Genomic DNA, 14,530 nt, shown 5'->3' on the forward strand with positions numbered 1-14,530 from the left:
CACTCACGTGTGATATATTCATTTATTTGGGAATCGCCTCGGGACTCAGAAAAATAATTTCAACTCAAATTTATCGAGAAAACGACATTTCTCTTCTGGTTCATATTGACGGTATGCAGGTATACCGGAATGCTAAGAAGGAAATTTGGCCAATTTCAATAAAAATACAGCATCCAAATTACACTACCAAACCCTTTGCTGCCGCGATTTATTGTGGGGATGGGAAACCATTATCAGCCACAGAATTCATGACTGATTTTGTTGAAGAGGCCAATGAACTCCAAGAAAATGGTTTGCGCATTGATGACAAGGTTTTTGAGGTGAAAATTGTAGCAATAGTGGCTGATTCGCCAGCTCGAGCATTCATTTGCTGCCACAAAGCTCCTGGAGCCTTCTATGCCTGTGGAAGGTGTTTCACCAAGGGCATTACAGTAGGTTGTGGAAGACGAGGAAAACGCATATATCCAGTGACCAATGCAAATTTACGCACTAAAGTATCCTACGAGACGCGAGTTCAACCAGAACATCATTATGAAGGTTCTGTGTCCCCGCTGCTCTCTTTGGATAGATTCGATCTGACAAAACAAGTGCCATTAGATTTAATGCATTTATTCTATTCTGGTAATATGAAATGGCTGCTGGATAAATGGCTAACGAGAAGTTCAGCCCAGAGGATCAAATTAGCTGATGTTCGTCGGCTTGATGGTATTATGAGGTCATTAAAAGCCGATATCCCTATTGAATTTCAAAGGAAAGAATTTGATGTGAATAATATCTCAAGATGGAAAGCATCACAATTCAAGTTTTTCCTTAATTATTGTGGTATCGTCGTGTTACAAGATTTCTTACCGAAACCTTTACGTTGTCATTTCTCATTATTTGTCTTTGCTAGCAGAATTTTAAACAGTAAGGAATTCGTTAAGGATTTGAGTGAATATGCTGGATCTCTGCTAAAAATTTGTTTCGAGACGTTACCTGATGTTTATAATGATGAAGGGGCTCAAGTTCTCAGTTGGCATAGTATCATCCACGTTGCTAATGATGCCCAATACTTTAAAATTCCTCTGAATGAGCTCTCAGCGTTTTGGGGAGAGAGTTACATTGGTTTATTTAAAAAACTCGTTCATTCTTCGATAAAACCACTCACACAAATTATCAACAGACTAACTGAGATGGAGTCTGGAGGAACCATGGTAATTAATCAGAAACACATACTGAGTGATTGGGTTATCGCGAGAAAGCCTACAACGATGATAATTGATGGGGAAATTCATTTAACATCAAATATGATCAACATCAATGGTCTAACCTTGACGACAAGTCATCCAAATAACGTGGTACTCCTAGATATTGAGAAAGTTTTCGTAATTTCACAAATTCTCGTTAAATCAGGAAAATCCAAAATTTGTGATGATCTTACTGGTATATATATTTTCGGACACCAGGAAAGTAGTAGGGAAGAGGCGTTTAGTTATCCAGACTTTTCCAGTCGAGTAGGAATATTCTACATTAAGTCCTGGGCAGCTGAAATGACATGTAAGAAGGCACACAAAATTAAACACAAATGTGCTTTATTAAATGTAACTGGACGACAATACGCCATATCCCTCCTCCACTAGAAAATAACGTAAAAATTGTTCGCATTGTGAAATGCAGTTTTTTTTTGGTAAGAGGGTATATGAATGAGGGTATATGTTTTAGTTGAACTCGTGATTAAAATTGTGGAAGAAACAAACAATTTTATGTTTTAAATCAACAATCGACATGAAAATCCGATCATCGAGGTCGTTAGAAAATTTCAATAGTGGAGTCGTTACATGCAAGTGGGACATAAATCGGTTAGATCTGGCGTCCGTGTACATAACCTTTCATAATTGCTCGTATCATCCGTTTATCGGGCTTTTTGTCTCAAATTCGGATTTCACCAACTAAGTTGACGGTAAATTACAAGAAGTGAGAATTTAATGTGAATTAAATGTGTGTTAAGTGTTTGACAGATATTTGTGATATAATCGTTTTGAAGGAATAGTGGCGCTAAAAAAGAAGCATCAGTGGGGTGATGACAAAAAACCGTTCAAAACACATGGAAATAGAAACGCAATTTTTTCTGTTAAATAATAAGCTATATGCATCATTCTGCAAAGTTATCAGTTTATATGAAACTACTCGAAAACACCAGGTTCAATTGTACGAATCGTGATTTTTTTTCATAACCTAAAATGTCGGAAACCTCACATCCATCTCGCGATCCAAAAAATCTCAGCGAACCATTCGCAGTCATCGAATTTCTCGAGAAAAACGAAAAAGGGCTACCATGCATTGATTTGGTGCCGAAAAAATGGTTTAATAGTGCAGAAGAAGACACCTGTAAATTCCCACCGACAACTGAATATCATCTACTTGACGACTACTTGGAAAAATTGCACTCGCCCAAGGACTCTTGGCAAAGTTATCCATTTTGCTTCATCACCGGAGCAGGTACAAAAATTGAAATGACTCCACTTATAACTTGATGAATTGCTCGATGGGTTCATTTCAATATTAAAGGATCATATGTTGATTGTGTTCAGCTGATTTGGATCAGGGTCGCAGAAGATTAAAAAAGGCCCAAGTAACTCTCAACTGTGAGACAACCGATGGTGAAAATGATCGAAAGGGGGGGAGGTCCGAAACTTCCTCGAAAGCAAAAATTTCAGCAAAACCCTTAACTGCATCAAAGTCTCAACTAAACAACATCTTTAGTACTAAAATCCCGATTCCACCTAGAAATCAAACTCCAAAGTCTGGTAAGTCCTGTTAATATGAAGTAAAAGTCAATTATCAACAATTATAACCACTCTTAACCCCAATTATTCATCCCCAATTTATTCAACTCTCGTATTTAACATCAAAAGACCCATCGTTCCCTAAATTGGGAATTAGATTGACCGAATTTTTGAAATCTTTTACAAAATAAATATTAATTATGTATCTGTGCAGTCATTACATGTGTATTTGTCTCGAAACATCGTTTTAAGAGAGAATCGCATTGAATGATTTTATAAGAAAATTTTTATTATGTTGTGGTCGAAAAATATTAGGTTATTTTTTTTTATTGCAATTCTTTACTCATCAAAAAATTGAGTCGCTAACAGAAATCACTACGTGCGAACAAGATAAAGTGGAAAATTTATGATTTACACTTGATATGATTGTTTATACATAAAAGCATTGGAATGTTGAGGGGACGAGAAACGTTCCATTTTTCCCCACCATCTCTTATGTAGGAAAGCATTATAATTCTGTTGTGAAGAGGTAAATCAAAGTGAACATCTACGGAAAATGGTAAAATTTTGATAGAAACCTTTTTTGTAGGAGCGATAGGTTCTACAAAAAAAATATTTTTTCAAATGCATGCATTCTTTCCCCACTTTGAAATAGCTATAAAAAACAAAGGCTGGAGACAACTTACGTTGTGTTACTACTTCACTACAAACTTGTAAAATTTCGTAGGTATACAAGCAAAACCAAAGACAAGATTTCAAAGCATTTACCAGAGTGGATCTGACTCTGAAGACGAAAATCATGATTGTCTTATAGCTAATCCTGAGGAGATTCGAGCCTCAAAGGCTCAAAATAATTCTGGCTTTTTGCAAATGTCGAGTAAATCGCGATCTGTACCAACAGGTAATAAATCAATTTTGAGGTAATATGGGACTGTAGCACGTAATTCTAAGTTCGTGTTAATTAAATGATCCGGTCAGGGATAAATCATCATTTTCAATAATTTCCAGGTGCATGTTTATCATTTAAACAGCGGTCAAGGAAGAATATTACTTTGCTTAAAGACGTCGAAACTGATGAATCTGAGAGCAATGATTCCTCCGATGGAATTCTGCAGTCACCTACAAAATCGATGGACTCAGCGAGAAATACAAGAAAAGAACTTCATTTGACACCTCCTTCACCACTAGTCCATAACGCTTCAGGTAAAATCGGCTCGGATATTCCATGACCAATCATCGGCCAAGTTCCTCCCGCATGAAAAAATTTATATTTATAAATATTTGAAAATGGTCCAATTTATATTTTGAACATTCTTTACAAAATTCGGAACTTATATAGAATTAGATTATATTATATATTTTTGGTGGGGGCTTGGGTAGTTTTTTTTTCATCTGATGCTGCTACCCATCAATTTATATCGTTTGGTCCTCCTTTAATTTCATAAGGTAACCGAAAAAGGCGTGCATCGTCTACTACACGCGCTGAAGACGGATTGAATTCGATTGTGAGCCCAGGAACTCCAAAAACTTCACGATCAATGATGGTACCCCCTGCTAAGATGCCAAAAATGCTGGGACCACAAAACCAGTTGTCATCTAGTCATTATGCTGATAATGAACGTCGAATCCTGAACTCCCTTCGAGATTACTTTGATCAGCAATTAGATGAAAAGCTCGAAAATTTAAGACGCAGGATGGCTTACGATTTAAAGCAGTCTATGAATGAGCTCAAGACCACAATCATTGGCACTAATCTAGCCCCAGCTTCTGGTCCTAGCTTGCTTGAAATACAGAAGCAGATGTCTACGCCACTACTATTTGAAATGGATGATAAGTTCCAGGAATACGAAGCGATATTGACAACGGACCCAAATCTCGTAGAAACACTGGTAATATATCTGAAATTGATCGTTTTTCTTCTTTTTTATGTAAAATCAATAAATTGGGCGGTGACACATGCACTGGGTTCGTTTTCTGGTGATGAAAAAATCTTTCATCACCGGGACTCAAGTCTACGTCACTGGAACGCTTTGGTTATAGAACCAACCCGCTGGCGATGAGCCCAAAGATGTCTTCTCATGTTCATAAATTCAAAAAAATTTCCCTTCTTTTATTTTTAGCGATTATTCATGAGAGTTTTGATAAGCAATAAAAAAGAGATGAAAATATGTGTTTCCACTATCCTATCTGCGGTTCTGAGGAAGACAGTGTCACTGCACTATTCTGGTTACGGAAAGGAAGCTGGCGGAAAGAAAAAGAAAAATTTTTATAACACTACAGTATGCAAAGTACTGATTGATGTGATAATTGAGGTAATAGGATCCAGCACTGATGAGAAGAAGATAATGTCAGAAGTAAGTACTTGGTTGTCACGTTCTGGCGATCGAGAGGGTGGGCGTAAGGAACGACAACGCGGGTCAAGTCATCATAACGAGAATAATTCAGTTTGTTCCTTTGATACCAATCGATAATACTTCATTTTTCCGGGATAAATGGAATTGTAAAATCACTGTGTTAATATGACTCCATTAGTTCATTTTCGTAATTGTATTAGTTGTGATATTCTTGATAAAAGGTACGATTAATAGGAAAAGTTTATATTATCAATATATTTTTATCGCGAGGCGTTTCATTGGGCAGAATATATATTAATATATGAATATTGTTTAGTATTCGGCTGTCATTGAAGTATTAATTATATTTATTATATTTCTCCTGGCGAGGTCGGAAATCCAGAAGATGGAAATAACAATTGGAAAATGTGATGTATCTTAGCATAATAAAGTATTTTCTATGTCATTTCCTCATAAGTTAGATCACGGGAATAAATATCCGTTGTTGGTTCAGGGATTAAATATTATGTCCAAAAGTTTAAAGGGAAAAATAATAAGTGGATTTTTAATTTTTAAGAAAAATTCTAATGAAAGTAATTTCAGCCATTGAGAGCTGTTTTCAGTATTTGGTGATTCAAGTCAAATAATATTTATAAGGTTGAAGTTTCACAATCGGACTGCGTCCATATTCCCCAAAGATTTCAAATTTAAGGGTTGAAATTAATTAGTTATATGTAATCCTATCCAAGACTTTTTTATATTTCTAAGTTTGTTTGAAAGAGTGAATATAATAAGCAATATTATATAGAACTAGCACACAATCAATGCAACTAAATATCATTCTGTGTTCCGGAGTTGCAGATGGAGAAGACATTATTGTAAAAAAAGGACGTCTTTCCGAGATGAAAAAATAATTCTTATCAGGATAATTCGTATCAGCAATTGTCTATGGATATAAGAATTAATTCTTATCATCCATAGCGGAATAAATTATCCATAATATTGCTATTATAATGACTGTTTTCATGCTTGAATTGAAGCACGATAATTTATCAATTCTAAACTACTAATTTAAAAAATAACATTGGTGCGTTATTTTGTTGGATATTTTGTTAATACAATCTTCGAATTCTGAAGACTGACTGCTAATATTATTAGATTGTAAGAGAGAGTTTATTAAGACTTAATATGGTATGTCGTATTAAATTTCGGATTCAAATGATCTACGTAGATTATTTATTTTAAAAGCGGATGAAAATAATCCACAAAAGATTTTTCTACAATTTATACCTGCAATCATTTTTTTGAGTTTTCATATTCTGTTCGCGGAAAAATCTCATAGTTGTGATTATCTTTCATGAAAATTGGAGATACAAACACTGCATATCTTTAACTGTTCAACCAAAATCGGATGAAAACATGTACTATGTCGATAGGAGGAAAAAAGTTTTTGATTGGCTGAGTTTTTTTGTCAATAGATTTAATAAATTTAAATATAAGTTTTGTCACATAATAAAACTGTTTTCTGTATAATGTTGAAGGTAATAAATACATGTCTGCTTATCAGATATACCGTTCATATATTTATTGGTGATTCTGAACCCAATACAGGCAACGGTTGGAGCCTGGCCACAGCTCTGGTCGTAAATCTGGGCCAATTTCGGGCCGAATGGTCAGCCCAGAATGCGGCCAAAGTTCGGCAATAGGTCTGGGCCAATTTCGGGCCGAATGGTAAGCCCAGAGTGCGGCCAAAGTTCGGCAACAGGCCTGGGCCAATTTCGGGCCGAATGGTAAGCCCAGAGTGCGGCCAAAGTACGGCGACCGAAGTCTGGCCAAAGTTCGGTCCCAGGCCTGGCCCCGTGTTATCATCCCAGGGTCTAGCCAAGTTCGGCGCGAGTTTGGCTGGAGCCCGGGTGCCGAGCTACGGCAGCTCGGCGGCCGTGCTTGTACCAAGGTTGGCCCATTCGTTTTTTCCTACCTGGGTAGTGGGACTCCTTCCGGGTCTGTTAAACCCTCAAATCCCAGTGTATTGTATTCCAATAAAGATTTAACATCTCCCTGTTGTTCAATTGTACCTCACACGTTGCAAGGCGTGGTGTTGTATCGTCCGTGCAATTCACACGCGTCCCACGACGTGATCTCTCGTTCGTGTGGGTAGACATAAACACACGTTCCTATGAAAATTCCAGGCGATCCACCATTGATTTTTCAAAATGAAAATCACTTTGAACTTCTCGACAAAATTCATCCGTTCGTATGAAATAGACCTCAGCCGATACAATCTTTAGAGCTTGTTAAATCATTGATAAAAAATACTCGGGGGAAGGGGGGGATGTGGGGTGGGAGAGAAGCCATAAAATCTCAACTTTTTTAATGTAAAACGTGTCGAGTCAGTCAAGAGAACCAAGACAACATCTGCAGCCGTTTGTCAGAAGTACCGGTACAAGATGATTCCTCGTCCTCTCGCAATATTCCTGGACAGTCCCACTGATGCGTTTTATTGCCCTTCATATCGTTCTCGCTCGTGCAACGCGAATCGATTTTTACGGAGGGCTGAGGGGATATTTTTGGTCGATTTGGGAGGATCGATAGAGCAAATATTCGGTGGTACATTAAAAGAAATTTTTTATTAAAATTCTCTGACAATAATTCACTCTCGTTCCCGAAGAAAAATATTCAGTAAAAATTCTCTGAAAGTTTTACAAAATTTCCTGCCATCGGACTTCGCTCCCAAATTACGAAAAAATTTCGAAATTTTTACGGAATATTTCTCACTCCGTTGCATTAGGTAATGGTTAATGAATGATTAGAGGATGGGGTGTCATAGAATGAGTGGTAATTTACTCAGAAAAATTTATATAAAATTTCTTGACTTGAATATCCTGCCATGAAAGCGTGCATTCGCCATTCTCCTCGCGCATGAGTCTCCAATTTTTTACCTCCCCATGATTTTTTACACATTCATTTATGGGTAAAGAAGTGGAAAGCTGAGGTACGAGGCAATCTAATCGGCAGGCGTTGGGCGAGTCCACGTGATTTATCATCCACTGTCTCGTATAGTGGATTACAACTGCAAGATGCCTCGATGAAATAGCAACCGTAAACACGACATTTACTCGCGCGCTGGTGCGCGCATCTCTGATCTAGTATGAGCTGTTTGTTTGTCATCCTTTTGACAATGTCTGTCATTTAATTGTGGGATCTAAATAATAATTCCCAATCAATAACCTGTCACACAAATTTTTAAATTTTTTTTGCATTTATTTATATATTTTTTCGTTGAAAAATCAGTCATTAGTAAATTAAATATTAAATTCGTTTGCACTTCTGCATTAATTTTGTTACTTCAAATGAATAACATCGAGAAAGATATTCAGCAATTTAGCAATAAAAAATATTACAACAAATTAAATTTTAAATTAAAGGAAACTTCTCAGTATTCAACATTTAATTTTAATTTTTTTAATTTACTTTCACTGAAACGAATGATTTTTATTATCATTTTGAAATAGTTATTGTATTATAGACAGCTATCAGTGATGTTTTTTATTCCAAAATGTTAATAATTTTCTCAACATTACCCCACGCGATACCCACAGCCTGACTTAATGACTTAATCAATGTGACACACTGCAATAACATTATCAAAGTTATCAGAACGTCTCAATTACGCGATCGTAATTATTTTCTGGCGATCTCGGCATCGTCATCGCGGTGGGATAAAATGTATTTGATGTTCGGCAGGTACACTCCATCAACCAGGACTCATTAACGAACGAATGATTATTTTTCACGAGTGCTACGGTAAAGCCGGCACAAGTGCTGGAGGTGGTACATTTAATAATTCACGTCCATTAAAAATATTGGGTACATATATCTTGTCGGATATCGGCTACTCTCTTCGTGTGTATCGCCAGTGAAGAAGTAATAGTCATTAACAAATTTTTGGGAGTGTTTACTATTTGAAAAGGAGCCTCTTGTCATCACACACGACCTGTTGAAACATTTTGGGGAGAATAATAAGTACAATTTTATTTTATTGTTATCTACATTTTTTATTTTATTTTATGTTTTTTGTTGAGTCGATGAAGTTCCAAAAATCGAAATATTCGAAACGAAGTGCGAAATTTATCCAAAAACTGGGCGAATATTTTAAAATCAGATCCAATTGTTTGATAATTTTGGCTGAAATTTCTATAGAATTTTTTAAAACTCGTTTATTTTTGATTATTTAAAAAAATATTTAAAAAATTAAAGAACCACAATTGAATTACTCGAAATAAACATTAAATATTCAACAATTAATCGCCAAAATTCTCTCAAAATTATCAGAAATATCATAACTCCGATCTTTTTTCATCGAAAGCTCATAAAACTTGAAATAATTTCCACATCTCCACATTAATCAACCGTAAAATCGACTGTCCTCAAGTATCACCGGCTAATTACGAGTTCATTAACGGTATCGATACCAGTTCAATATCATTGATTTAAGGTACAATTTGGCAAACATTCAGGGAATTATGACTCGTCGAATTATTACCAGTTCTTAATTGCATCGATTTAATTTAACAAATTCTGAATGGAAAGCTCTGTAGGTGGGGTATCGTGGCGCTTCGTGGCTTCGACTACCCGCTGTTAATACTTGTATTTCGTATAATGTACAACGTACACCAGCACCGCGGTCAAGATATTATCCCCTCGATTTTCGAGTCGCCATCGTGTACGATAATAATCAATAAGGACGGTAGCTCAGGTTTGGGACGACTTACAAATTGTAAATTCTCCATGAAATTAGACAGCATCACGACTTTCACCTGTCGAATGTATCATCGGGGGTAGACCATTGCACGCATTTTGGTGTACGAATTTCGGCCGACGTCCACTTTGGCATATTTCTGTTCTACTTATGCTCATATTATTTATGCCTCAGCAACTTGTTAAATGTATGAGGCTTAATGATATGAGAGGATAAAGGTAGGGCAGGAGGCGCGAGAATAAACAATTTGCTGACAGATTGATCACACGAAGAGAAATATTCAGTTTAAGTCGCGGAAATGGCGATGGAAAATTGATCAGGAAATTTTTCCAATTTTATTAATTATTTTCGATAAATAATTGTTTATTTGGGAGAAGTATTCGTTTAAAAAAATTATCTTTCATCGATTGAGTCTAGTGAGTTATAAAGATCGAAGTAATTGAACACTTTTGAGTATCTTAAATACTGATTATTATTAATTAAAATGATTTGGGGGTGGATAGTCCAGAGGAAGTCGAGGAAAACCCGGAAATTCAACAGAGTCATTACCAGAGGGAATTAATTAAGTAGAGAGTGATTTTTTATTAAAATTACTTGTAGTAAAAATCGTGCTGATCCCAAATCTCTAATTTTCCGGACTAATGTTCTTCCAATCACAAAAAAATATTTAATTTACTTTGAATTCCCCGAAAGGTCAATTCTTTTTCTTCTCATATTAATTCACCATTTCTCGGATGGTTATACTGCGAATATGTTTCACCACCGGAATAATATAACCTCTGGCATACTCGTAGCATGATCAATGACATCTTTACGAGGCGGGAGATAAGTGCACTGGCTGGTGGTAGAGTGTAAAAAGAGATAGGAGGCCTGTGGTGGAGTGCAATAAGGGAGTCGTCGACGCGTTAGAACGAACAAATGTGGATGGTAGGAGGAAATGAGCCGAGAGTGAGTGAGAAATAAAAATAAATAAAAAAAACATTGAGAATACGACGGTAATATTTAGCCGGAGGGATTGGGACACATTCGCGAGGGGAAGAGAGAGGGTGCGATAAATTTTCAGCGGCTCAATTCACTCGTTCAATTTCTCCCCTCGTTCCAAGTTCAAAATCATTTCGACAACTGTGATTGCACACTGTGACGTCACTGGGGCGTGTCTCGTACGAATACCACATGTACAGTTGGAATTATTGTGTCGGCTGATTTCCGTCTGCGTTTGCATATCAAATTATTTATTTATTCTTTTATCGTCGTGACCAACACCGACAGCATCCAATTAAGCGATCGATTTTATTTTATGATTAATCTCACGGACATCGGCCTTTTTTGTCGCGACATTGAGGGGTGGGGATTATTCACCGGGTGATAGGAATTATTATTCAGGGGTTGTATGATATTATGAGTATGTGTTGAGAGACTAATGCGATGAAAATATTTGAATTACGATCGCATGACTGAATTGTGAGGGAATCGGAAGACTTCGTGGGCACGAGTGACTTTAATGAGTATTTATACTGATATGAAGATGTTGGGGATAAAGTTTGGGGAATCGGTATCATCGGGGTGTTTGGGCCCGAGTTGATGACCTTTAGGAATTAATTGGGTCACATGCCAAAATTAACGAGCGTTAATTTAATAATTTTAGTTGGTTGTCAATGAATGGTAATTGAAATTGATGTGAAAAATTTGACGACAGCTGTTGTCAAATTTATGGTATGGTGGGAATATTTTTTTATTGAACAATAATGCGTTTGGCGGGTCCTTGAAAAATTCATCCGACAGCTGTTAAAATTAGTAATATAATTTTAGAGGACCGAGAAATCAAATAAACTTCCTCGACGTACACTAAAATCACTAAGAATTTTTTTACAGTGTAATGAACCTGGAGTTTGGGTCATTATGAGGAAGATTATGGATTCGTCGAGTGGATTCCGCTAGTCTCCGGTAATAGTCGGATTTAGTGGTAATAATTTTATGTCCCTGCGACTTTATCTTGCGGTGTAGGAATTTATTTCCGATATTTTACACCAAAATTCCGGGGACAGCGGAATTTTTTTCGTCTCTTCGGAGTATATTTTCCCCAGAGAGACCCTCAGACCCATTTTCGAGTCCTCTGAGATGAATTTATCCCGCAATTTACCGCACGCGAGTCATCAAAATAAGATATGAACTGAATAACTGACAGCTGCCTTCAGTAACTGGTACCCAGACAACTGGAATTATTAACATCGCGTCCCACGATACGATCCATTTATTAAATTCCATGACAAGTGACACCCATGACACCAGCAAAAGCTCACACCTCACCAGCAATTGTTTAAATTCCAGGTATTTTCCCACGTTAGGAAAATACCGCGAGCAAATTGTCACGTTTTGTACAAATTATTGCGTATAAATTCGTGACATTTGTTGTAATACTCGTCAATTTTGTTGTTTCAGGCGGCGGGACCGCCGGTTCAACTGGAGCCAGTGGATCTGTCGGTAAAGACACCGGTGGTACTCCAGGTGCCGCGTTACAGTCCAGCAGCAGCATTAATTACCACAACGAGAAGAATTCCATCGCCATCAACAACACCCACACCGCTGTCAATGCCAATCTGTCCGTCTACCGGTGAGTTATCATTTATTAAAATTCATTATAATTATTCACAATCGTGGAACGACTCACCATTCACCCACTACCGTTGTGCCTTTACTCGAAAAGGTCGATATAGGATATTCGTGCACGAATCGATTTCGTGACCGGAATTCAAACATTGTCCCCTTCTTGCACTTGAATTTATTCATAATATTGCGAAGGGACTGAAGAAATTGGCAACAATATTCTATTTTTCATTCGAGTCATTTCCGGTTTTTAAACAATTTCGGAGGAACCGATTTATCCGGATCGAATTTTGACAGCGCGATTTATTGAATTCTCAGGAACGACTGATAAAAATTAATGAATTACAAAATCGATTTAGAGACGAGTTGAAGAGAAATTTAATTGAACGTTTGGGTTTTATAATTTTTTAATTATTTTAATTAATGGAGGGAAATTGGGGTAAATGTCGTCCGTTAGCAGTTTGTTTTATGTTTGAGGTGATGAACTAAAAATCGCGATAATTGAGAATGCCAAAAGTCTATTGCGGTCACTCCACAGCCAGCAATAACGCACCTCAACCCAACAATTTCCCTTCACACCTATTACCCCCTGATTCAACATAGTTTAACTTTCACCTGTTTAACTGAACACGGTAATTGTCTGCGTGAAGTAGTCCGTATGCTTAACGAGTTCCCTCCACTCCCCCCGTCGAGCCCCTGATTTCGAGTTTTTTTTTTTTTGAGGCACATCTTTATTGTATCAAAGAATTTATGACTGTAAATTATACCACGGTATCTCGTACTCAGAAAAAGAAATTGCCCGCCAAGAAATTTTTTTCTCGTCCGAATTTAACATTTTATTGCACCGAGATATTTTGAAATAAATGGTAAAAATAATTGGCTGAATTAATTCTTCATTCAGCCCTAATAATTATGTCATTGAAATTTCTTGACGACTGTTTTTTTTTCGTATTAAATCGCGAGTTTCACGCAATTTGCGATCGGAAATTATCCACCGGTATATTTTATTATATATCAGGGATGTTTTTCTAGTGGGGGATTATTTAATCCACTTTACCAGACGGTACAGTAATTTTTACGTTAATTTTTCCGTTGAAATCTGCGACTTTTCGGGGGAAAATTCGGGATTTATCGTATCAATCAAAAAAAAAATCGTGAATCGTCGTCAGAATTTTTATTACGAAGTCGTAAATTATTTTTAGAGTTTAAAAAAATTTTCAAACTCAATGAGAAATAATCTATCATCTGTTAATCACGTGAATTAACAAACAGGTGGGCTATACAGGTGGATGTGTAGGTTAACCTCTGTTGACATTTCTCCACGAAGTTAGACACGATCGAAGATTCTATTGTTTTCCCAGTAAACACGTCTTTAAAGATAGGGTCTAGGATATTAACTCAGACATCGGCATTGGGTATGCGGTCAACGGGAAATGTCTATCGGTATAAAATCCTACCGGGTCACCAATGAGATTAGACAATAGTCATTCTGTATAGTTTGAGTGCCTCATCCCATCGTCAATTCGTGTCTATAAATCGCGACATCCGTTTTCCAACATACTATCGGAAAATTCCAATCGTAAGTGCGTCAATACCATATATGCTGGATAGACCTGGTGCATGCGGTTGATACACTCGTGAGTGGCTGCTGGAGTGATGCAATGAACAAATAAAACATGCTCCCGAGGAGAGGGAGATCCGGAACGAAAAACGACTCCTTCTAAGGGTTACGTTATGTTGCGTAAAAGATATAATTGATGGAAACCCTTTTCAGTTTTTATTTTTCAACTCGATTATCCAATTTGTTTTTATCGGAGTCGCTGGCGTGAGGTATTTGTGTATCAAAAAAAAATTGAGAAACTTTTTTTCAATCACTGAAGCTATCGATTAATTGATTGAAATAATATTTTTCCACTTTTTTTGGTTATAAATAAATAACTGAAGGTGTAAATTTTATCAGAAATTGGTGGATTATTTATAAATGATCTACCGGAAGTGCTCGTAATTTTAAAAAATCCATTTGTTAATTATTTTATTAATTCAACACTTTAAATTGAGATTCTTCAATT

The 14,530-nt window shown here is 36.7% G+C and overlaps 3 protein-coding genes across 5 annotated transcripts in view; 2 read left to right on the forward strand and 1 right to left on the reverse strand.

Moving 5' to 3' along the window:
- LOC135168246 (Krueppel-like factor 3) overlaps positions 1 to 14,530 on the forward strand; it is a 152,392-nt gene that overhangs the window by 47,872 nt on the left and 89,990 nt on the right. The window contains exon 4 of the mRNA XM_064132240.1: positions 12,297 to 12,468. Within this exon, the coding sequence (XP_063988310.1) occupies positions 12,297 to 12,468 (172 nt within the window). The remainder of the gene's footprint in view (positions 1 to 12,296; positions 12,469 to 14,530) is intronic.
- Positions 1 to 14,530, reverse strand: part of LOC135168252 (guanine nucleotide exchange factor MSS4 homolog) — a 124,818-nt gene that overhangs the window by 11,086 nt on the left and 99,202 nt on the right. The gene's annotated exons all lie outside the window — the stretch shown is intronic.
- On the forward strand, positions 2,064 to 5,395 carry LOC135167844 (uncharacterized). Its single transcript, XM_064131448.1, has 6 exons — positions 2,064 to 2,478; positions 2,571 to 2,786; positions 3,493 to 3,666; positions 3,774 to 3,968; positions 4,212 to 4,654; positions 4,886 to 5,395. Exons 1-6 carry the CDS (start codon positions 2,220 to 2,222, stop codon positions 5,234 to 5,236), a joined length of 1,638 nt encoding a protein of 545 aa, XP_063987518.1. The 5' UTR covers positions 2,064 to 2,219; the 3' UTR covers positions 5,237 to 5,395.

The sequence above is a fragment of the Diachasmimorpha longicaudata genome, chromosome 12 (assembly GCF_034640455.1).
Source record: "Diachasmimorpha longicaudata isolate KC_UGA_2023 chromosome 12, iyDiaLong2, whole genome shotgun sequence".
Taxonomy (NCBI): Eukaryota; Metazoa; Arthropoda; class Insecta; order Hymenoptera; family Braconidae; genus Diachasmimorpha; species Diachasmimorpha longicaudata.

Coding starts and splice junctions, on each gene's coding strand:
- LOC135167844 (XM_064131448.1), top strand. CDS start 2,220: ATGTCGGAAACCTCACATCCATCTCGCGATCCAAAAAATCTCAGCGAA. Junction 2,479..2,570: donor TTGCTTCATCACCGGAGCAG/GTACAAAAATTG, acceptor GATTGTGTTCAG/CTGATTTGGATCAGGGTCGC. Junction 2,787..3,492: donor AAATCAAACTCCAAAGTCTG/GTAAGTCCTGTT, acceptor AAAATTTCGTAG/GTATACAAGCAAAACCAAAG.